The following is a 22446-nucleotide window of genomic DNA, read 5'->3' on the forward strand; positions in this document are numbered from 1 at the left end:
TTCCTTATACTAGTGGATGGCAGCATCACCCATCTGTTCTGTAGGTCAGCAGTATCAGACATATCCTAACACCTTCCTCTTCTTCACCTCTCTATCCGGTGCATCAACAAGTCCTGTCCAATTAAGCTCCTTACAAATCTCTTGAATGTATTCATTCCTTATTTCTTTTGCTGTCCCTAGGCCAAGCTATCATCAGCTCACCTTGGAATATCACAGTAGTTTCCCGGCTGCTTTTGGCACATCTTGTCTTGACCTCTCAAATCTGTTTTGTGCACTGCAGCCAGAGTGATCTTTTCAAAGTGCAAATTTGACTGTTAACCCTCTTATGTAATCAGTTTTCCTTTGCTATTAAAAACGTAAAGCTGGCCGGGTGCGGTGGCTCACGTCTGTAATCCCAGCACTTTGGGAGGCCGAGGCAGTTGGATCACCTGAGGTCAGGAGTTCGAGACCAGCCTGGGCAACATGGTGAAACCCCATCTCTTCTAAAAATACAAAAAGTAACTGGGCGTGGCACCTGTAATCCCAGCGACTCGGAAGGCTGAGGCAGGAGAATTGTTTGAACCTGGAAGGTGGAGATTGCAGTGAGATGAGATGGCGCCACTGCACTCCAGTCTGGGTGACAGAGCAAGATTCTGTCTCAAAAAAAAAAAAACAAAAAAACAAAGAAAACAAAAAACAAACAAATAAAACCAAAACCAACCAAAAAACCCATAAAGCTCTGCTGCCAGCCACACTGACGTCATCTCAGTTCCCCACACCAGCTATGGTCCCTCTCACAAAGGCTGTTGTATCAGCTTCACTCTGCCTGGACCATCCTCCTCTCCACTTGCAGGTTTATCTACTAATTCCCTACACACCCTGCCATCTGAGCTCAAGGGACTTCCTTAGGGAGAGAGACCAGGTTATATTTTCTTACTTAAATGCTTCCAGGCCAGGCGCGGTGGCTCATGCCTGTAATCCCAACAATTTGGGAGGCCAAGGCGGGCAGATCATTTGAGGTCAAGAGTTCAAGACCAGCCTGGCCAACATGGTGAAACTCTGTCTCTATTAAAAACACAAAAAAATGAGCCGGGCATGGTGGCGCGCACCTGTAATCCCAGCTACTTGGGAGGCTGAAGCATGAGAATCGCTTGAACCCAGAAGGTGAAGGTTGCAGTGAGCCGAGATCGCGCCATTGCACTCCAGCCTGGGTGACAGAGCGAGACCCTGTCTCAAAATAAAATAAAATCTTCCATAGAACTTGTCACTCTGTAATTACACACTGAATCTCACCTCCCCTCATATAGAATTTAAAACTACTAAAATGTCCTTAGTATTCTACTAAGGTATCACAGTGCCTGGCAATAATATTTATTGAATCAATGAATGGTTGAAGGAAAGAAAAGGTGAAAGAGCTAATCTACCCTGTTTTTTGGGTGGTTGGGGAGGGAGGGATCTCTCAGTGGCTCCCAAACCGTGAGTGTTTTAGGTTATAGGTGTGGCTCTAGCTTAGACCTGCCTTCCTTTCACCTGGCCCCTGGCATGACACCTGCCTGTATTTAGGCAGCCTGTGATCCTGGAGTCATCGCCTTTGTCCCCTGGGGGTCAGGCAGACCCAGGAGTCAGATGCCCAGGGAGCTGCAGCCTGGGGTCAGAACTAGGTCAATGTCAATCATTTAACAAACAAACGTGCCCCTGGGGGCCTCAGAGGGAAAGCAGCTTCATGGGAAGTGCTAACAAGCCCCACAGGGAAAGGCACACCTGCCCAGGTTTCACTCTGCGTGTTCCCCTGCAGTTCTCAGCAATAGATCTTGGGTGATGAGGCAGGTATGGAGCTGTCAAGCTTAGGGTAAGCTCTTTGTTCCCCAAATCCCACCTTTCTTGGCCTCAGCTCTCACCAGCAGACAGCGATGGCTCAGATTCTTCTGGATGAAAAACACCTTCAAGGGGCATCTGTTTAGTGGCCTGGAGAGATGGGGACTCTTTCCAATTCTGAACCACCCCTCATTATTAAGAATCCACACCCTTTCTTGGTACTACCCCAAGGTCATAGCACTTTTGCAAAAAGCCTCTGGAGTGGGGGCTCTAGCTCCAATTCTTCTTCCTATTCAATAGGAAGTCTATTTTCTTCTATGTGGGCCTCACGGCTAAACAGGGAAGATGCCTATATTCTTGTATAACAAGGCTTTCAGCTAAAGTTGAGATTTAGAAGCCTTCCATTTTACAGAGAAGGAAAGTGAGACCTAGAGTGAGTAAGCAACTTCACCCATCTTACACATGCCACAAAGCTAGGACAAGAATCTGTTGGTTCTGACCAAGCCTTAAGTGTGGTCTTTCATCTCCTTGACCTTCCCGTCTCTCCCATTTGGAGAGGAAGTATGTGATAGATTGTTATACTAATGAACCACCCTGCCCCCGACACATGCCCTTGCGGGATCCCCTCTGACAGTGACTCTGGGCTTAGCCATGTGACTGGCTGTGGCCAACGGGATATCAGCAAATGATGCAAGGAGAGGCTTGATAAGCACTTGTGCATTGGGGGTTGCCCTCTTGGAATGCTGTCCTCAGATTCTGTGTGAAGTAACTTAGTCTTGCCTCTTTCCAAATGAAAGACTTCACAGAACCAGAGGCCCAACAGGCCTGGATTAGTCCAGCCCTCAGCTGACGTACCAGCTGAATGCAGCCACATGGGTGAGCCCAGGTAAGATCTGTAGAAAAATCACAAGCCAACACACAGAATCCTGAAAAATAAAATGACTCTTGTTTGGGCCATTAAATTTTGGAGTAGTCTGTCACCCAGCATCAGATAACTGACACAAACTATCTGAATTAAATCCTGGGTCCTTGACCTTGAAGGCACCAACCATAGGTCAGCCCCATGAACATCTCTTGCCAGTTCCCTTTCCTCACCAGGCTTCTTGTGAAGTTTCCTGAAAGCATGATGATCTCTCACTTGTGCATCTTTGCATATGTTTGTCCGCAACGTTCTTTCCCTGTTCTCATGTTCACATCACACTTTAAACATCCTTTCCTCAAAGGTCTTGTCCTGACGCCCAGATAAGATTAGGTTCTTCCTCTTGCAAATCCTCAGTAGCACCTGTGCTTCTTTGTCTACCACTCACACTTTTAATCATTTATTTAATGTCTGCCTGTCCCACAGACTATGAGCTTCACAAGGGTAGGGAGCATTTATATTGCTTATTCCCTAATTGTTACCTAGCCCTGAGTAGATGCTCCATAATGATTTTTTTTTTTTTTAATTGACAGCAACTGCCTCATTCCCTGCAGTTAATTCCTATGACCCTATGGACTCTTGCTATTCTTTTTTTTTTTTGAGATGGGGTCTCGCTCTGTCACCCAGGCTCAAGTGCAGTGGCTCAATCTTGGCTCGTGCCTCAGCCTCCCGAGTAGCTGGGATTACATGCGCCCGCCACTACGTCCAGCTAATTTTTGCATTTTTAGTACAGACGGGGTTTCACCATGTTGGTGAATATCCACCCAGGGTCCTGTGGTTCTTAGAGCAGTTATAGTGACTCCAGGTCTCCTTAGTCCCAGAACCTTGTGAGTCAGCTTCATCTGCTTTTCCTAAGTGATATCCAGACCTGAGCTTACCCAAGGCTGAGAAAAGGGGGCAAGAAAGGACAAGAGGAGCCTAAAGTCAGCAGCGGGGAGGGGCTTATGGCCAACAGAGCACACAGCTCCTGCCTCAGAGTCCAGTGACTGGGTCCTGTCCAGGTTCCTCCCACCTCGAACAAATCAGCCAACCCTGTGCAAACGGACTCCTTTTCCCAGCTAGTTCCTCTGCCTTCCACTTGCCTCTCCTGGCTATAGCTGGCCATTGGTACCTGGGAGCAAGCAGGCGCCCTAGCGCCACTTACCCCACCTCTGGTTGGTTTTTCAAGGAGTCCCAATGTGGCTGGGTCACCCCAAACCTTATCTAGTATACCTTTCCCCCTTTGGATGGGATGCTCCATTTCTCCGCAGTCTCTAACCCAGCTCAACTATTATTTGCCAGTGCCTCCTACTCCAATAAAATGATGGATGTCGATGGTCCAAAAATTTATGACAGTAGTTTTCAAACTTTTTTTTTTTCTAAAGCAGCAGAATCAGCCGGGCGCAGTGGCTCATGCCTGTAATCCCAGCACTTTGGGAGGCCAAGGCGGGCAGATCATGAGGTCAGGAAATTGAGACCATCCTGGCTAACACGGTGAAACCCCATCTCCACTAAAAAATACAAAAAATTAGCCGGGCGTGGTGGCGGGTGCCTGTAGTCCCAGCTACTTGGGAGGCTGAGGCAGGAGAATGGCGTGAACCTGGGAGGCGGAGCTTGCAGTGAGCTGAGATCGTGCCACTGCACTCCGGCCTGGGCAACAGAGTGAGACTCCGTCTCAAAAATAAATAAATAAAAATAAAAAATAAAGCAGCAGAATCCTTTTCCTCTTTTCCAATTGTATGCAGGATCCTAGTGTACAAGAGAGAAAAAGGCAGAGATGTTCTGTTTGAAGGGGAGGTTTGATTTCCTCTGCTTCCCTCCCCTGCCTGTGCTGGCTCTTGAGGCATCTCTTCAGCACCTTTAGCCTCTGCGGAACCCACCTGGAAAACCCATGCTCCACAAGGTATCACAGCAGCTATTCGCCACCTGCTTTTCATTGTCAGACAGTAAGTCCTTCCTGTTATTTAACCTTGTCCCACCCACAGGTTACAGTGGCTTGAATCTTCTCTTGCTCTGTCATCAGTTGAAAATGAAGCTGACCGCTGGCATCTCCCCCCATGGCACCTGTGTCATGCTCAGCACATGGGCTTGTTTATTCAAGCCATTGGGAGATGCTAGAACTCACTCCTTGTCCTACCTGTCAAAACCTCCACAGGCCTTGGAAAAGAATAAGTGGTGGGGCCGGGCACAACGGCTCACACCTGTAGTCCCAGCACTTTGGGAGGCTGAGGTGGGTGGATCACTTGAGGTCAGGAGTTTGAGACCATTCTGGCCACATAGTGAAACCCCGTCTCTACCAAAAAAAAAAAAAAAAAAAAAAAAAAAAAAAAAATATATATATATATATATATATATATATATATATATATATATATATAAGTTAGCCGGGCGTGGTGGCGCGCGCCTGTAGTCCTAGCTACTCGGCAGGCCGACGCTGGAGAATTGCTTGAACCCAGGAGGTGGAGGTTGCCTGGAGCCGAGATTGCGCCACCGCACTCCAGCCTGAGCAACAGAGTGACCCTGTCTCAAGAAAAAAAAAAAAAAGACTAAGTGATGAGATTCACTGACCTTGAAAGACCAAGCAAGAGGACACCCAGCCTACAGTGGGCAGCAGAGAGGGTAGCCCCAGAGTGACAGCAGCTTGGGAGATATGGTGACAGAGGATAAGTTAGCGTGGGAGGAGACAGCTTGGCCAGTTTGCTCTGAGGAAAAGGACCTAGGAGTCCCAGCTTCCCCATGTCAGAATCCCCCCAGTACTGCTGATTTCCTCATTCTCCCCAGCACAGCCCAGTTCTCCTATTTCGGGAGCCACCTGGCTACAGTACCCGAGGCTGCGGTACTAAGGATGTACTCAGGTGCTGTCGCATCCTGCCAGGAGAATCTCAGGGCAGCTCCAGAACTCAGAAAATGTTCTGGCTCCTTCCCAGAACTCTCCCCTGCCCAGGCACCTGAAAGAGAAGGCTCCCAGGAGAGAGAGAAGTTAGTCATCAGGTATGGTGGCTTCCCTTGGAGGTGTTTCTCTTCCTGGCTTTTCTTTTTTTGAGATGGAGGTTTCGCCCTGTTGCCCAGGCTGGAGTGCAGTGGCATGATCTCCGCTCACTGCAACCTCCGCCTCCTGGGTTCAAGCGATTCTCCTGCCTCAGCCTCCTGATTAGCTGGGATTACAGGCATGTGCCACCAGGCCCAGCTAATTTTTGTATTTTTAGTAGAGACAGGGTTTCCCCACACTGGCCAGGCTCGTCTCGAACTCCTGACCTCAGGCGATCCGCCTGCCTCGGCCTCCCAAAGCACTGGGATTACAGGTGTGAGCCACTTTGCCTGGCCTCTTCCTGGATTTTCAACTGGAATTTTCTGCCTAGCCCTTTATTGGAGAGGCCCAAGAAGGGTTCCTGACCTTCCACCTTAGTGCTCTTAGAGCACAGTCTTTCTCAATGCCCCCTCACTCCCAGCTAAACTCTTCTTTACTGGTCTGGGGAGTAGAGGAGAGGTTTGGAAAGACAGGATGAGGGCTCCAGCAAGGGCTTGTGTGCAACTCGAGGCCCAATCCAGGAAAGCCAGGTGTGGTCGCAGGGACTGGGTAGGCAACTTATAGAGCCAGGGTCTTGCTGGCTTTGTCTAATTTGGAGGGTGGTTCTTTGAGCTCAATGGTTTTCAACCTTTTTATTATAAAAACTCTTTTTAAAAAAATATAACCCAGAAGTCCACTGTATAAAAACAATGAAAGCAAAGTTATCCTGGGAGGCTCAGGAGATTTGGGGCAGGGGGATGGGGATGGCTTGGTGACAGGAAGGGTGGGGATCTAGAGTGTTAACTGCTCCCAGCCTTCTCCCTCACCGCTGAGGTCCCTTTACAGAACTCTGCCAAGCACAGTTTGAAAACCATTATGGGGGAAGGAGAGGAAAAAAAGAAAAACCCCCTGGCCCTTCTTGGTTTCTGAGACCCTGAGCCCTCATGGTTTTCTACTGTTCTGATGATTTTCTCTTGCTTCCTTGTCTATACCTAATATTCTTTCCCTAATCATTTTTCTCCTTTCCCTCTCCGTTCCCTCAAAGAACAAGTCTATTTTTTAACTTGGCTTTCACAGCCTCTCTGTGGATGAGTCCTGTCTGCCTGTCTAGTTCTAACTTCTCTCCAGATTCCCACTGTCAGCTGGTGGCTGAATACTTCCACGAGGATGACCCACTAGCATCTCAAAGGCAACCAACTTGTCCCAGATCGTAGAACACAGGAAGGAAAGGCCCCGGTATTTGGACTCAGAATCCAAAGACCTAGATTTGAACCCCTACTCTGTTCTTCTTAACAGAATCACTTTGGACAAGACAGTCTCTCTGGGCCTCAGTTTCCTCATCCCCGAAATAGGTATGCTAATACCTACCCCTTATAATTAAAGCAGAATAATAAACATAAACTTTGGTAAACTATATTGTGCCTCCTGGCTGGGTGTGGTGGCTCATACCTGTAATCCTAAGACTTTGGGAGGCTGAGGCGGGCGGATCACTTGAGGTCAGGAGTTTGAAACCAGCCTGGCCAACGTGGTGAAACCTCCTTCTCTACTAAAAATACAAAAAAATTAGCTGGGCATGGTGGCGGGCACCTGTAATCCCAGCTACTTGGGAAGCTGAGGCAGGAGAATCACTTGAAACAGGAGGTGGAGGTTGCAGTGAGCTGAGATTGCGCCACCGCACTCCAGCCTGGGCGACAGAGCGAAACTCCTCAAAACAAACAAACAAAAAAACTATATTGTGCTTCAAAAGCTTTCCCCTGTTGCTTTGTTCCCTGACAAAAAGTCAGAGAGGTTAAATAAAGCCATCATCTCCTCTTCGCTCTCTCTCACCCTACACATCTCAACAAGTGCAGAGAATAACTGGTTAAACGATGGATGAATGCTGATTCCTCCTTTCTACCCTCACTGCCACCACCCTCTTTCAGGCCCCTGTATCCTGAGATCCTTGTTTCCATGTCTAGAGTCATGATGCTAGACTCTCCAAGTCGTCCTGCACATTGAAGCTGTTTTCCTGGAACTAAAATTAGACGATAATATCCCTCTTCTCGTATACCTACAAGGATTCCTTACTGTTTGCAGAATAAAACCCAAAGTCCTGTCAGCCCCATAGCATCCCCACCATGCCTTCTGGCTTCTCACCATAGTTCACGCTTTTCTTCATGAAGTGCTCCTCCTCACCACTCTCCATATTGCAAAGCTTTCTCCTCTTTCAAGGCCTTATTCAAATACCTCCTTTTCGGCTGGGTGCGGTGGCTCACGCCTATAATCCCAGCACTTTGGGAGGCCAAGGCGGGTGGATACCTGGGCAACACAGCGAGACTCCCTCTCAAAAACAAACAAAAAAAACCCTCCTTTTCCAGCAAGCTGTCCCTAATACCATGTCAGAAGTAGCTGCTACTCTCTGTGCGCTTTCAAGATCCACTGTTCCACTATTTGTACCAAATGCATTTGGTTTTGTGTAATATTTAGGTATTATGTCTGTGTCTCACATCAGATTACGAGCTGTCCAAGGGCTAAGACTATGGCATTATTTTTCTCTTCTACACACAGTAGGTACTCAATAAATATCTGTTAAACTGAATTGACTATCACCAAATTTCACTCCTAACAGTTACCTTATTATCCTGTTTGGTCAGTGATGCTCATAATATTAAAATGAGATAATATCCTTTTATTTATTTATTTAGAGACAGGGTCTCACTCCGTCACCCAGGCTGGAGTGTAGTGGCGCGATCTCGGCTCACTGCAACCTTCGCCTCCCGGGCTCAAGCGATTCTCCTGCCTCAGCCTCCTGAGTAGCTGGGTTTACAGGCATGCACCACCACACCTGGCTAATTTTTGTGTTTTTAGTAGAGATGGGGTTTCGCCATGTAGGCCAGGCTGGTCTCAAATTCTCAACCTCAGGTGATCTGCCCGCCTTGGCCTCACTTGAGTGCTGGGATTACAGGCGTGAGCTGCTGCACCCAGCCCTTTCATTTAAAAGAATAAAAATACTTTCTCCAAGAGCTACAGTTCTGCATTTACAAGTGCCCATCAGCAGTTCTGTTTAGAGGCTTGCAGCTTATTATTCATTCACTCAATGTTTTTTAGGTGTATGTTCTGAGCTTGGCATTGTCATAGATTATTATAACACAAAGAGAGGATACTGCAAAATAAATAAATAAAATTAAAAAGACATTGTCCTTAAGAGCTTGAAGTTTTGTTTGTTTGTTTGAGACAGAGTCTCGCTCTGGAGTGCAGGGGCGCAATCTCAGCTCACTGCAACCTCCGCCTCCCGGTTCAAGCAATTCTCCTGTCTCAGCCTCCCAAGCAGCTGGGATTACAAACGCCTGCCACCACGCCTGGCTAATTTTTGTATTTTTAGTAGAGACGGGGTTTCGCCATATTGGTCAGGCTGGTCTTGAACTCCTGGCCTCAGATGATCCTCCTGCCTCAGCCTCCCAAAGTGGTGGGATTACAAGCGTAAGCCACTGCGCCTGGCCAGAGCTTGAAGTTTTATGAGAGAAACAAACACAAAAACAGTTGTAATACATTACAAGTGTAGTAATGGAGATATCAGCAGGTGTAATGGGAGAATGGAAGAGGGATGCTTGTGATAAACTCTTCTTCTTCCCCAAGACAAATGGCACAGTAGGAAGAACAAGGTCTTAACTTACTGGCCTTCTACCTGGCCAGTGGTTTAACCTTTCAACCCCATTTCTTCTGCTAGACACTGTGAGTGATAAAGACCTTTTTTTTTTCTTTTTCTTTTCTTTTTTAGAGACAGGGTCTCTGTCATCCTCTGACAAGCTGGAGATTGCAGTGGTGCAATCACAGCTCACTGAAGCAAAGACCTTTTATATATTGCAGGAATTGCTGTAAGGGACAAACTAATAGGAGGCTAAGGTGGAAGTATCACTTGAGCCCAGAAGTTGGAGACCAGCCTGGGCAACATAGTGAGACAATTTGAAAAAAATCAGCTGGGCATGGTGGCATGTGCCTGTAGTCCCAGTTACTCAGGAGCCTGAGGCAGGAGGATCACTTGAGCCCAGGAGCTATGATTGTGCCCCTGTACTCCAGCCTGGGCAACAGAGTGAGACCCTGTAATTAATAAACAAACAAATAAATTTGTACACAAGTATTATAAGCCATCCCCTCCTGCCACCTTTCCTATTCCCACAGTCTTGTTATCCTCCAGTCCACCCCAGATCAGAATCTCAAAACCATCTTTGATGCCTTCTTCCTTTCCCTTCACACTAATGTCACCAAATCCTCCCCACCTGCCCTGGCACATTCTCTGCATCCTGCCCTTCCTTTCTCTTTCCATCTTATCGCAGCCTCATGCCCTCCTTGTCATAGAGGGCCTCACACCTGGATTGTTGTGACAGCCCCCTGTGCCTGTGTCTTTCAGTCCTACTCTTTTTGTTTTTATTTTTTGAGATGGAGTCTTGCTTTGTCACTCAGGCTGGAGTGCAGTGGTGCTATCTCAGCTCACTGCAACCTCTGCCTCCTGGGTTCAAGAGATTCTTCTGCCTCTGCCTCCCGAGTAGCTGGGACTACAGGCACACGCCACCACACCCAGCTAATCTTTGTATTTTTAGTAGAGACAGGGTTTCATCATATTGGCCAGGTTGATCTCGAACTCATGACCTTGTGATCCACCCACCTCGGCCTCCCAAAGTGTTGGGATTACAGGCGTGAGCCACCGCGCCCGGCCCCCACTCTTTTTAAAAATCAGATGTCTCTTCCTGAAAGATTGCTTTCTTCATGTCATTCCCCTGCCCCAATAAATTCAGATTTTCCCTTATTGAAGGCCAAAGTCCAAACCTTATAGTCTCACATTTAAGCTTTATGGCTATTTGGCTCTATTTTATTTACCCAAACTTATCTGGTCTTAGCGTAAACCTGTAATATTAACAGGACTGGCTCTCTTTTGTCTCCTAAACAACCATGCTTAAGCCCTAACATCTATAACTCATCCTCTCATTCACTGTGGCCTCTCCCAGTTTTAAGGGGGTAGGGTGGGAAGGGGTGGACATGGACATATGTGTAAGGTGCAATTACAGTACAGTGGGATAGTATGGTGCCATCTGCCCCCTGGGAATAGCCTGCCACTCCTGTCCATCCTTCAAGACCATGCTCAGAGCACATGTCCCTGGTGCGGCTTTCCTGGATGAGTTTATCACCTTTTGAACACCTGTGGCACTCACTCTCTGCATTCCTATAAATACATGATTCTCTTTTCTTTTTTTTGTTTTGAGACGGAGTCTCGCTCTGTCACCCAGGCTGGAATGCAGTGGCGTGATCTTGGCTCACTGCAACCTCTGTGTGCTGGGTTCAAGCAATTCTCCTACCTCAGCCTCCCGAGTAGCTGGGATTATAGGCGCCTGCCACCATGCCCAGATAATTTTTGCATTTTTCGTAGAGATGGGGTTTCACCACGTTGGCCAGGCTGGTCGTGAACTCCTGACCTCAGGTGATCCACCGGCTTCAGCCTCCCAAAGTGCTGGGATTACAGGCATGAGCCACTGCGTCCAGCCATAAATGGTTCTCAAATTTGAGGCACAAACTGTGGGGCCCCACTCTCAGAGATACTGTCTCTAGAGGTCAGGGATGGGGCCAGGGAATTTACATTTTTAGCTGACTCCAATGAGGGTTTGCAGACCTTGCTTTGAGTATATCTGCATGGATGACCTTGTACTCATCACTTCTGCCCTTTCACTTCCACTCTAACTCTATGTGGGCAGAAAACATGTCTTCTTGTCTCTTTTTGGATCAGCCCCCAAGTACTAGCAATTAATTGCCTAGCACAGAGAAAGTGCTCCCCAAATTTCACTTTTACTTGTTCAGAATACAATGCCATCCAAGTTCTCATTTGGCACTTACAACAGCCGCGCCAGGTAGGAAGAAAGGGCGTCCTTCTTACAGACAGATGGGGAGAGAGTCCAAGCCACCAGAGAGCAGAGACTGGCTGATGCAGGCTTAGTTAGATATCATAATGCAAGCCACACAGTTGCTTTAGTTGTGGGCTCCCTGGCATTAGCTTCCTGGACTGGTGTTGAACTGTAAGCCCACTTTCCTCTTCTAGAAAGAAACAAGGAAGGAACCGACATTTACTGAGCAATTACTCTCGGCTAAGTACTGGGCCACAGGATGTATGCATTATTTCAGGGGATCAGGGAAGTACAGTAATGGATACCCCAGTTTTTGTTTTTGTTTTTTCTGAGACAGAGTTTTGCTCTTGTTGCCCAGGATGGAGGGCAATGGTGTGATCTCGTCTCACTGCAACATCCGCCTCCCAGGTTCAAGTGATTCTCCTGCCTTAGCCTCCTGAGTAGCTGGGATTACAGGTGCATACCACCACGCCTGGCTAATTATTTTTGTATTTTTAGTAGAAACGGGGTTTTTGCTATGTTGGCCAAGCTGGTCTCGAACTGACCTCAGGTGATCTGCCCACCTTGGCCTGCCAAAGTGCTGAGATTACAGGATACCCCAGTTTTATACATGTAAAACATGGAGGCCCAGGACATCTGAGTTTTTATGCCTCATTGCATAGCATAGAAGAGGCAGAACAGGCCAGACAAGGATAAAGTGACTTCATATTTGTTGGAGGTCAGTTTTGTATGCAGGTGCATTGTTCTGGGTGAAAGCACCTAGAACAATTAACCCTCACAACTTAATCCTCACAATTACCTTGCAAAGGAGATCTCATTTCCTACTCATTTTAAAGACATGACAGTAGTTTCAGAGAGGTTATGCAATTTGCCCAAGGCCACACAGCTGAGAAGAGGAAAAGCTGTGGGTGGTAGAGCTGGGATTCGTGGACTGTCTGACCTCAAAGCTTGTGTGGGTTCTGCAGCCCCATCCTGCATTGTGCCATGGGGTCCATGCAGTTTGCACAGCACATCAGTAGCAGAAACAGTAGTAGGTCCCAGGTCTCTGCATACCCGCTGCTCCCTGACGGTATCATCTAGCATTCTATTTGCTCAGGGCCTGGATTTGGCTTCTGTCCTGCCCCCCCCAACTTCCCACGGGAGACTACTTCTGGGGAAGTTATGGTGCACAGGAAAGAGGGTGAGAAAGTGGGGAAGACCAGGCTTTCGACTAGCTGAGAGGTAGGGCTGGGGAGCACACATCTAGGAAGGCTGGCTTCTGTAAAGTAATTGGGAGGTGGGGGTTTGTGTTTCTCCCAGATCCAGCTGTCTGAGAAGTTCAGGAAAGTGTGGCTGTTCCCTCCGCCCACCCCAAACACACTCCCACCTTCACAGACTCTCCCAAGGACAGACTTCCCAGACACAGATCCGGAGGTGGCTCACAGATGTGCAGGATCAGATTCAAGGTGACACGCACCAGCATACACAGAACCACAGGGCTGCCCGGGCCCAGACTCCCCCACAGAGGTGGCAGATGCACACAGAGGTCAGCCACAGCACCCCACATGGAGGGCTGCTCACCCACAGGGGTGCAGAGGGTGCCACCTCCACCAGCCACCTTGAAGGTACCTTGGAGATTGTCAGGAAGGATGGGGAAGGCAGACCGTGTTTTCTCTATAACTCCCCTCTCCCCTGCCATGGAAGGAGTCCCACTCTTAAAAGGGAGCTCTGGCTCCTTTCCTACCATTTGTCCTTTCCCCAGGCTCCGTTCAGTTCCCCTCTGGCCTGGGGAGGTGTGGGGTGGGGGAGGGGCTGGAGTGTAGACCGCGAGAGGGAGAAGGGGAGGAGGAGGGGACGGCAGGAGCCAGTCCAGGGCTTCCGGGCTGAGTGCAGTCAGCGGGGCATCGGCAACCTCACTTTGCCGTCCCAGTGGCAGCCCAGATGGTGGGAGCAAGGTGCTGATTCAACTGCTGCCAGGATTCCTTGGTCCTGGAGGTACTGGGAACAATGGTGGGAATCAGAGGAGGGACAAAGTTGGGTGGCCAACCTCTAGAGTGGTGGGATTTGGAAGACTCGGACTGGGCCACTGTCAGAGGGGCTGACACCTGTTATAGTGCCCCTGTGGCGGACCCTTCCTCCAGGTCAGGGTCCCCAGCTGATGTGTCTCTCTTGCCTCAAATCCTTCCCGAGGGCGTATGTGTCAGGTGAGGAGCAAGGGGAACTAGGCAGCCAGGAGAGACGAGGAGGGAAAGGGGAGCTTGGGAACACTTCTGCCAACAACCACGTGACCCCCGGGGAATGGCTGGGGAGGGGTCCCTCCTGCTGTCCCCACCAGCCCATTAGAGCAGGGGCCAGCCTGAGGCATCACCATCCTGTCTCCCCTCTGCTCATGCAGGCGGAGGGCTAAGGGCTGGCCTGACCACCTTACCGTCTGCGGGGGGCTGCCCACGGTCATCTCCACGTAGTAGCCCTGCCCCGACTTGCCCCTCAGGTTGTCCACCATCTCCACAAAGCTGCCCCTCCGGCCGGGCTCCTCGGGCTCTTCGTCGGTCTCCCGGGGCAGCCGCAGCCCCAGGGGTGCGCCCCCCAGGCCGCTGCGCAGGGGCAGCCGGATGCCGTGCTGGGTGCCGTGGGCAGGCAGCACTCCCGCGCCCATCCACAGCAGGAGCCAGGGCAGGGCTTGGGCCATGGTGGGCCCCGGCCTTCGGGCCCTCTGGGCTCGCACTGGCCCACGTCCGTCCCTGGCGCCTGCCCCCACGTCTGGGTGGTGCTGGTGGCTTCTCAGGAGAGGGAGCTTGGGGGCATCAGGACGCCAGGGCCTGCAGGGCCCTGGGCCAGCCCCCGGGTCCGGGCTGTGGAGAGCGGTCAGGGGAGATCCGCAGAACACGGGAGCAGGGGAGAGGCTGGGATCCGGAGCCCGCTACATCGGCACGGCGGCGGCCAGCCTGGGCAGCGGGCGCGGGCTCCCGGCGGGGCTGGGAGGGGCGGGCATGGCGGGCCGGTGGCGGCTTCCCTTGTCCCCCCGGCGGGCGGCGGCGCGGGCAGGGGCAAGGGCTCCGGGCTCCTGCGGCTGCGTTGGCTGCTCAGGCCACCATAATCCAGCTCGCGGCTCGCAGATCCCGGGCGGGCTGGGGAGGCGGAAAGACTTGTGGCGGCGGCTGTCAAAGCCAAAGGGTTTTCGCTTTTCCCTGGTATCGCTGGGAAGTGTAGTCTTCCCATGGCAGGCAATCCGGCTTCCGGGGCTGGAGAGGGGTCTGGGATGCCCTCTGCCGAGGTGGAGTCCGCCCTGCAAGGCCCTGACGGGAAGGGCCAGACGGATGGAGAGGGGCACATCTCCCGTCTGTCAGTCTTTCAGCATCGAAGGAGCACCCACTGTATGCCAGGCACACTGCCAGGCGCTGGGGATACAGAGAGAAATAAACGGTGATTCTACACGGGACAGTTAAGTGATTCCTGCCGCGGTGGGGTTTCATCCTATACGATGTGGCATTAAGGAGCAGGGATTTGGAGGGACATCTAGGGGATCTGGGAAGACTCAGTGGGAGAAGGTGGTATTTAATTTGAGCGTTTAAAAATGGGTAGGATTTTCACGAGCAGAGATTGAGGGAGCAGGATGAAAGGGGATGGAAGAGTTTTTCCAGGCTGCAAACCAGCGGAGCAGGGTCCAAAAGGGGAAAGTGCAGTTGTCTATTTTCTCCTGCGCCTGCGATCTGCCATCTGAACCTGTTTGTGCCTTTGAGGCTCTACTTGCATTGAATTCTTATGACCCCTCTGATTTTCTGCACCATCAGCCAGACTGAGGAGAAATGGCTGTTGATAGCTTTAAAATGTTAACACTCCGAAAAGTATCTCTGTATTAACTGGTAAGAGCTTAAAGCCTTGAGCCAAAAGCGTTAGAGTTCTAATAGCTTAAAGGAGAAAAGTCCATATGGTTTTAACAATATATTGTTTATAAAATGTGGAAAGCCGTTGATAAAATTCAGCAGTTACTCTGATTTAATTTTTTTTAAAAATGAAAGGGAATCTTCTTTTTTCTTTTGAAAGGGAGTCTCGCTCTGTCACCCAGGCTGGAGTGCAGTGGCATGGTCTCAACTCTGCAACCTCCGCCTCCCGGGTTCAAGCAGTTCTCATGCCTCAGCCTCTGAGTAGCTGGGATTACAAGCATGCGCCACCACACCGAGCTAATTTTTGTATTTTTAGTAGAGATGGGATTTCACCATGTTGGCCAGGCGGGTCTCGAACTCCTGGCCTCAAGAGATCTGCCCACGTCGGCCTCCCAAAATGCTGGGATTATAGGCATGGACCACTGTACCCAGCCAGGAAGCTTTTTAAACAAGATAACAACAACAGCAACAACAACAAAAGTGGTAATAACAGGCTAAGTTACTCCCATTAAAGGCAGGCTTTGGAAAGGAAAGATCATTATCTCTACTGTTTTTTTTTTTTGAGACAGTCAAAAAAGCCTGGGCTTTGTCGCCCAGGCTGGAGTGCAGTGGCGGGATCTCAGCTCACTGCAAGCTCCGCCTCCTGGGTTCAGGCCATTCTCCTGTCTCAGCCTCCCGAGTAGCTGGGACTACAGGCGCCTGCAACCACGCCCGGCTAATTTTTTGTATTTTTAGTAGAGACGGAGTTTCACCATGTTAGCCGAGATGGTCTTGATCTCCTGACCTCGGGATCCTCCCGCCTCGGCCTCCCAAAGTGCTGGGATTACAGGCATGAGCCAGTGCTTCCAGCAGATCATTATCTCTATTCTTATCCTACGCGGTTCAGAACAGTTTGATTGACTCAAAAGACAAGAAAATGGAAAAAGTGTTATATATGTTGGAAAGCAAAGGAATCATTAGTTGCAGATTATATGATATGGATAGAAAACCCTAACCAATAAGGTGATTAGACACAAGTTAAATCGAAATCAAAATAGAGAAATGTGTATATGGGAATTGTAGGTATGATAGAGATGGCATTCATATCAGAGGAAAATGGATGCATTATTCAAAAACTGTTGTTGGGACATCTGGCAGCCCATTTGGAAGGAAAAAAAACCAAATCCAATTTCATTAATCTGAAAATAACCTCCAGATAGATTAAATAATTTAACATTAAAATAAAACTACAGGAAAAATAGAATATTTTCATGATCTTATATTGAAGAAGACCTCCCTAACAAACCCTAGAAGGTAAAGAAACCCAAAAACTGGATGGATTTGATGACTGAAATATTTAAAACTTCTGTAGAATCAGAAGTATACCAATACTGCCAGTGTTCTAATTCTGGTTCAATTAGTAACTGGGAGAGCCCACCCTGGTTACTTACTTTTCGAGTCCTTTTTTTTTTTTTTTTTGAAACAGTCTTGCTTTATCACCCAGGCTAGAGTGCAGTGGCTTGATCTCAGCTCACTGCAACCTCCTCCTCCTGGGTTCAAGCGATTCTTGTGCCTCAGCCTCCTGAGTAGCTGGGATTACAAGCGCCCACCACCATGTCTGGCTAATTTTTTTTTTGAGATGGAGTCTCCCTCTGTCACCCAGGCTGGAATGCAGTGGCACGATCTCGGCTCACTGAAACCTCCGTCTCCTCAAGTGATTCTCCTGCCTCAGCCTCCCAAGTAGCTGGGACTGCGGGCACGCGCCAGCATGCCCGGCTAATTTTTATATTTTTAGTAGAGACGGGAATTCACCGTGTTAGCCAGGCTGGTCTCTAACTCCTGACCTCAAGTTATCTGCCTGCCTCAGCCTCCCAAAGTGATGAGATTACAGGCGTGAGCCACCTTGCCTGGCCCCTTTTTGAGACTTGATTTTATCATTTGTAAAATAGAGATAATGATATTAATAGTTCAAACCTCAAAAGGTAAGAATTCGATGAGACAATCCACGTAAAGCATTTAGAATGGTGTCCAGCATATTGTAAGTGCTCAATAAAGTTCAGCTATTAGTATTATTACTGTTGCAACTACTGAGAAAACTGACATTTACAAAGTTAAAAGATTAGTCACAGATTAAGAAACAACATTTACCACACAATAGAGACAAAGGGCTAATATTTATAATGTGCGAAGAGCTTCTACAAACAACCTCATAGAAAAATGAACAAAGCGTAAGGGGAAAGAATGAGGAAAAACAACAACAAAAAACAAACAAAAAAGAAAAGAAAAAGAAAAATGAACAAAGAATGTGAAGAGTTAATTCACAGAAGAAATTCAAATGGATGATAAACATAAAAAAAAAGAAAAAAGCTTAACTTCGTTAATAGTTGAAAGAACGCAAAGTAAAACAGTAGATTCTTTTTTTTTTTTTTTTTTTTGAGACGGAGTCTCGCTCTGTCGCCCAGGCTGGAGTGCAGTGGCGCGATCTCGGCTCACTGCAAGCTCCGCCTCCCGGGTTCACGCCATTCTCCTGCCTCAGCCTTTCCGAGTAGCTGGGACTACAGGCGCCCGCCACCACGCCCGGCTAATTTTTTTTTTGTATTTTTTTAGTAGAGACGGGGTTTCACCGTGGTCTCGATCTCCTGACCTCTTGATCCACCCGCCTCGGCCTCCCAAAGTGCTGGGATTACAAGCGTGAGCCACCGCGCCCGGCAACAGTAGATTCTTTGTTCCTTTTTCTTTCTTTCATCTCCTCTCAGATTGGTAACATTTGGTATTGGTGAAGGTATTGTTCGGACTGTACATTATTCCATTTTTTGGAGAGTAATTTGCAATGCTATTAATATGTTAAAAATGCAAACTCTTTGGGCAATGGCATTTCTAGGACCCTTTCCAACAAAAACAACAATATTTCAGCAGTGTGTACTATAGCAAAACCTTGGATTCAAAACAAACGAAGCTGGGTGTGATGGTTCATGCCTGTAATCCAAGCCACTTGGGAGTCTGAGGTGGGAGGATCACTTGTGGCCAGGAGTTCAAGACCAGCCTGGAGACAGAGCAAGACCCCATCTCTTTAAGCGAAACCAAAAATAATCATCAAGCCTGTAATCCTAGCACTTTGGGAGGCCGAGGTGGGTGGATCACTTGAGGTCAAGAGTTTGAGACCAGCCTGGCCAACATGGTGAAACCCTGTTTCTAATAAAAACACAAAAAAATGGCCGGGTGTGGTGGCTCACACCTGTAATCCCAGCACTTTGGGAGGCTGAGGTGGGTGGATCACCTGAAGTCAGGAGTTTGAGACCAGCCTGGCCAACATGGTGAAATCCTGTCTCTACTAAAAATACAAAAAAAATAGCCAGGCATGGTGGTGGGTGCCCATAATCACAGCTACTTGGGAGGCTGACGCATGAGAATCCTTGAACCCAGGAGGTGGAGGTTGCAGTGAGCCGAGATTGCACCACTGCACTCCAGCCTGGGTGACAGAGCAAGACTGTCTCAAAAAAAAAAAAAAATTTAGCTGGGTGTGATGGCACATGCCTATAATCCTAGCTACTTGGGAGGTTGAGGCAGGAGAATCACTTGAACCTGGGAGACGGAGGTTGCAGTGAGCCGAGATTGCACCCCTGCCCTCCAGTCTGGGTGACAGTGAGAATCGGTCTCAAAAAAAAAAAAAATTAAATAGGGAACAAGACATTTGTTCAATGAAATCCTAAGTAACCATTAAAAACAATGGGATAGCTTCTTATGAACTGGCCTTCCAGGCTGGAGTGCAGTGGCACAATCTCGGCTCACTGAAACCTCCACCTCCCAGGTTCAAGCAATTCTCTGCCTCAGCCTCCTGAGTAGCTGGGATTACAGATGTGTGCCACCATGTCTAGCTAATTTTTGTATTTTTAGTAGAGATGGGGTTTTGCCATGTTGGCCAGCCTGGCTAATTTTTGTGTTTTTAGTAGAGATGGGGTTTCACCGTGTTGGCCAGACTGGTCTCGAACTCTTGACCTCGTGATCCACCCGCCTCGGCCTCCCAAAGTGCTGGGATTACAGGTGTGAGCCACCGCGCCCGGCCTGTTTATGACAAGTTAAAGAAAGCGCATGTCAGGGGCCTGACATGGTGGCTAACGCCTGGAATCCCAGCACTTTGGGAGGCCAAGGCGCGTGAATCAGGAGTTCAAGGCCAGCCTGGCCGAGATGGTGAAACCCTGTCTCTACTAAAAATACAAAAATTAGCTGGGCATGGTGGCGGATGCCTAGAATCCCAGTTACTCGGGAGGCTGAGGCAGAGAATTGTTTGAACCTGGGAGGCGGAGGTTGCAGTGAGCCAAGATCGCGCCAATGCACTCCAGCCTGGGTGACAGAGTGAGACTATGTATCAAAAAAAAAAAAAAAAGCACATGTTAGAACAATAACATTATGATTTCGTTTCTGTAAAAATTAAAAAGAATGGGCTTGTGCATATATGTATAAATATGTGTGTATATACATTTACATCTGCATAAGCATAAACAAATCTGGAAGATAGCACCCACGGTGTCAACAGTGGTTTCCTTTGAAGTGTAGGGTTTAATTTCTTCCTTAGTTTGCTCATTCGTTCATTCAGTAAATGTACATTGAGTGCCCACTACAGGCTAAGCACTATTTTAGGCACTGAGGATACAATGATATGTAAAATCCCTGTCCTCATGGAGCTTACACTCTAATGCAGGAAGACAGACAGTAAGGAAATAAAATTATAGTATCTTGGATGGTGATATGTGCTATAGGGAAAAATAAAGTAGAGAAAGGAGATGGGAGGGCAGTTTGCAGTTTCAAATAAAGTGGATTGAAAATGTAGAGGGAACATTTTATATCTTTGTATCCTTAAATAATTGGTAGGATTATCAAGTGTTTTCCTTTCTTATCATGTGAGTAGTTTTCTGTATAGCCCAAATAAACACTATAAAAAAGAGAATAAAAAGTTATTTTCTCCCCAGAATTAAAATGCTTGTTTATTTATTTGTATTTAGAGATGGGGTCTTGCTCTGTCACTCAGGCTGCAGTGCAGTGGCATGATCATGGCTCACTACAGCCTTGAACTCCTGTGCTCAAGTGACCCTTCCATGTCAGCCTCTGTAGATGAGACTACAGGTACACACCATCAAGCCTGGTTAAATTTTTGGGTTTTTTTTTTTTAAGAGGTTGGGTCTCACTATATTGCCCAGGCTGGTCTTGAACTCCAGGCCTCAAAGGATCTTCCTGCCATGGCCTCTCAAAGTGTTGGGATTACAGATGTGAGCCATTGCTCTCGGCTGTTACTGTTTTTTGATTAACATTGTAATTGTACATGTTTATGGAGTACAATTTGATATTTTGATACATATATATGTTGCATAATGATCAAATCAGGATATTTAGCATGACCACCACTTTATTTATTTATTTATTTATTTATTTATTTTTGAGGTGGAATCTCGCTCTGTTGCCCAGGTTGGAGTGCAGTGGTGTGATCTTGGCTCACTGCAACCTCCATCTCCCAGGTTCAAGGGATTCTCCGGCCTCAGCCTCCTGAGTAGCTGGGACTACAGGCATGTACCACCACGCCCGGCTAATTTTTTATATTTTTAGTAGAGACGGGGTTTCACCATGTTAGCCAGGATGGTCTCGATCTCCTGACCTCATGATCCGCCCGCCTCGACCTCCCAAATGCTGGATTTATAGGCGTGAGCCACCGTGCCCAGCCTACTTTATGCATTTATAATTTCTTTGTGGTAAGGACATTCAAAAGTCTCTCTTCTAGCTATTTTGAAATATACCGTATCAGTGTTACTGTTAACCGTTGTCACCCTACTGTGCAATAGGATACCGGAATTTATTCCTCCTTTTCCTTTTTCTTTTTTTTTGAGACAGAGTTTTACTCTTGTTTCCCAAGCTGGAGTGCATGGCACGATCTTGGCTCACTGCAACCTCTGCCTCCCAGGTTCAAGTGATTCTCCTGCCTCAGCTTCCCAAGTAGGTGAGATTATAGGCATGTGTCACCACGCCTGGCATATTTTGTGTGTGTATATATATATATATATATATATATATATATATATATATATATATTTTTTTTTTTTTTTTTTTTTTTTGGAGATGGAGTCTTACTCTGTCACCCAGGCTGGAGTGCAGTGGCTCGATCTCAGCTTACTGCAACCTGCACCTCCCAGGTTCAAGCAATTCTCCTGCTTCAGCCTCCCAAGTAGCTGGGACTACAGGCTCACGCCACCACGCCCAGCTAATTATTTGTATTTTAGTAGAGACGGGGTTTCACTGTGTTGGCCAGGCTGGTCTTGAACTCCTGAGCTCAGGCAATCTGCCCACCTCAGCCTCCCAAAGTGCTAGGATTACAGGTGTGAGCCACCGCATCTGGCCTAATTTTGTATTTTTGGTAGAGACGGGGTTTCTCCATGTTGGCCAGGCTGGTCTTGAACTCCTGACCTCAAGTGATCCACTCGCCTCCACCTCCCAAAGTGCTGGAATTACAGGTTTGAGCCACCATGCCTGGCCTATTCCTCCTAATAGTAACTTTATACTCATTGACCGACCTTTTCCCATCCTCTGCTCTCTTTTCCTCAGTCTGGTAACCACTGTTCTACTCTCTATGAGATCAACTTTTTTTTTTTAATTCCACATGACTGAGATCATGCGGTATTTGTCTTTCTGTGCCTAGCTCATTTCACTTAACACCATGTCCTCCAGGTTCATTCATGTTGTTGCAAATGGTAGGATTTCATTTTTTTTTTTTTATGGCTGAATGTTATATCATTGTGTATATATACCACATTTTCTTTTTCCATTCATCTGTTGTTGGACAGCTGGGTTCGTTGCATATCTTGGGTAGTGTAAATAATGCTGCAATTAACATGGGGGTGCTGAAATCTTTTTAACATACTAATTTCATTTCCTTTGGATATATACTGAGTAGTGGGATTGCTGGATTGTGTGGTAGTTCTATTTTTAATTTTTTGAGGAACCACCATACAGTTTCCATGGTGATTGTACTAATTTACAGTCCCACCAACA

The 22446-nt window shown here is 47.9% G+C and overlaps 2 protein-coding genes across 9 annotated transcripts in view; one reads left to right on the forward strand and one right to left on the reverse strand.

The window, feature by feature from the left end:
* The window catches only part of BACE1 (beta-secretase 1), a 31072-nt gene extending 16373 nt beyond the window's left edge, over positions 1–14699 (reverse strand). For all 4 annotated transcript variants that reach the window (XM_055273279.2, XM_055273278.2, XM_055273277.2 and 1 more), the window contains exon 1: positions 13977–14699. In XM_055273279.2, the coding sequence (XP_055129254.1) occupies positions 13977–14237 (261 nt within the window). In that variant the 5' untranslated portion in view covers positions 14238–14699. The remainder of the gene's footprint in view (positions 1–13976) is intronic.
* CEP164 (centrosomal protein 164) overlaps positions 13462–22446 on the forward strand; it is a 99123-nt gene continuing 90138 nt past the window's right edge. The window contains exons 1-2 of one of the 5 annotated variants that reach the window (XM_063635514.1): positions 17943–20532; positions 21292–21397. In XM_063635514.1, coding sequence (XP_063491584.1) covers positions 20521–20532; positions 21292–21397 — 118 coding nt within the window. In that variant the 5' untranslated portion in view covers positions 17943–20520. Of the gene's footprint in view, positions 13544–17942; positions 20533–21291; positions 21398–22446 lie in introns of those variants that run through there. The other 4 variants (XM_063635532.1, XM_063635517.1, XM_063635525.1 and 1 more) reach the window with 4 other exon arrangements.

The sequence above is a fragment of the Symphalangus syndactylus genome, chromosome 3, assembly GCF_028878055.3.
Source record: "Symphalangus syndactylus isolate Jambi chromosome 3, NHGRI_mSymSyn1-v2.1_pri, whole genome shotgun sequence".
Lineage (NCBI taxonomy): Eukaryota > Metazoa > Chordata > Mammalia > Primates > Hylobatidae > Symphalangus > Symphalangus syndactylus.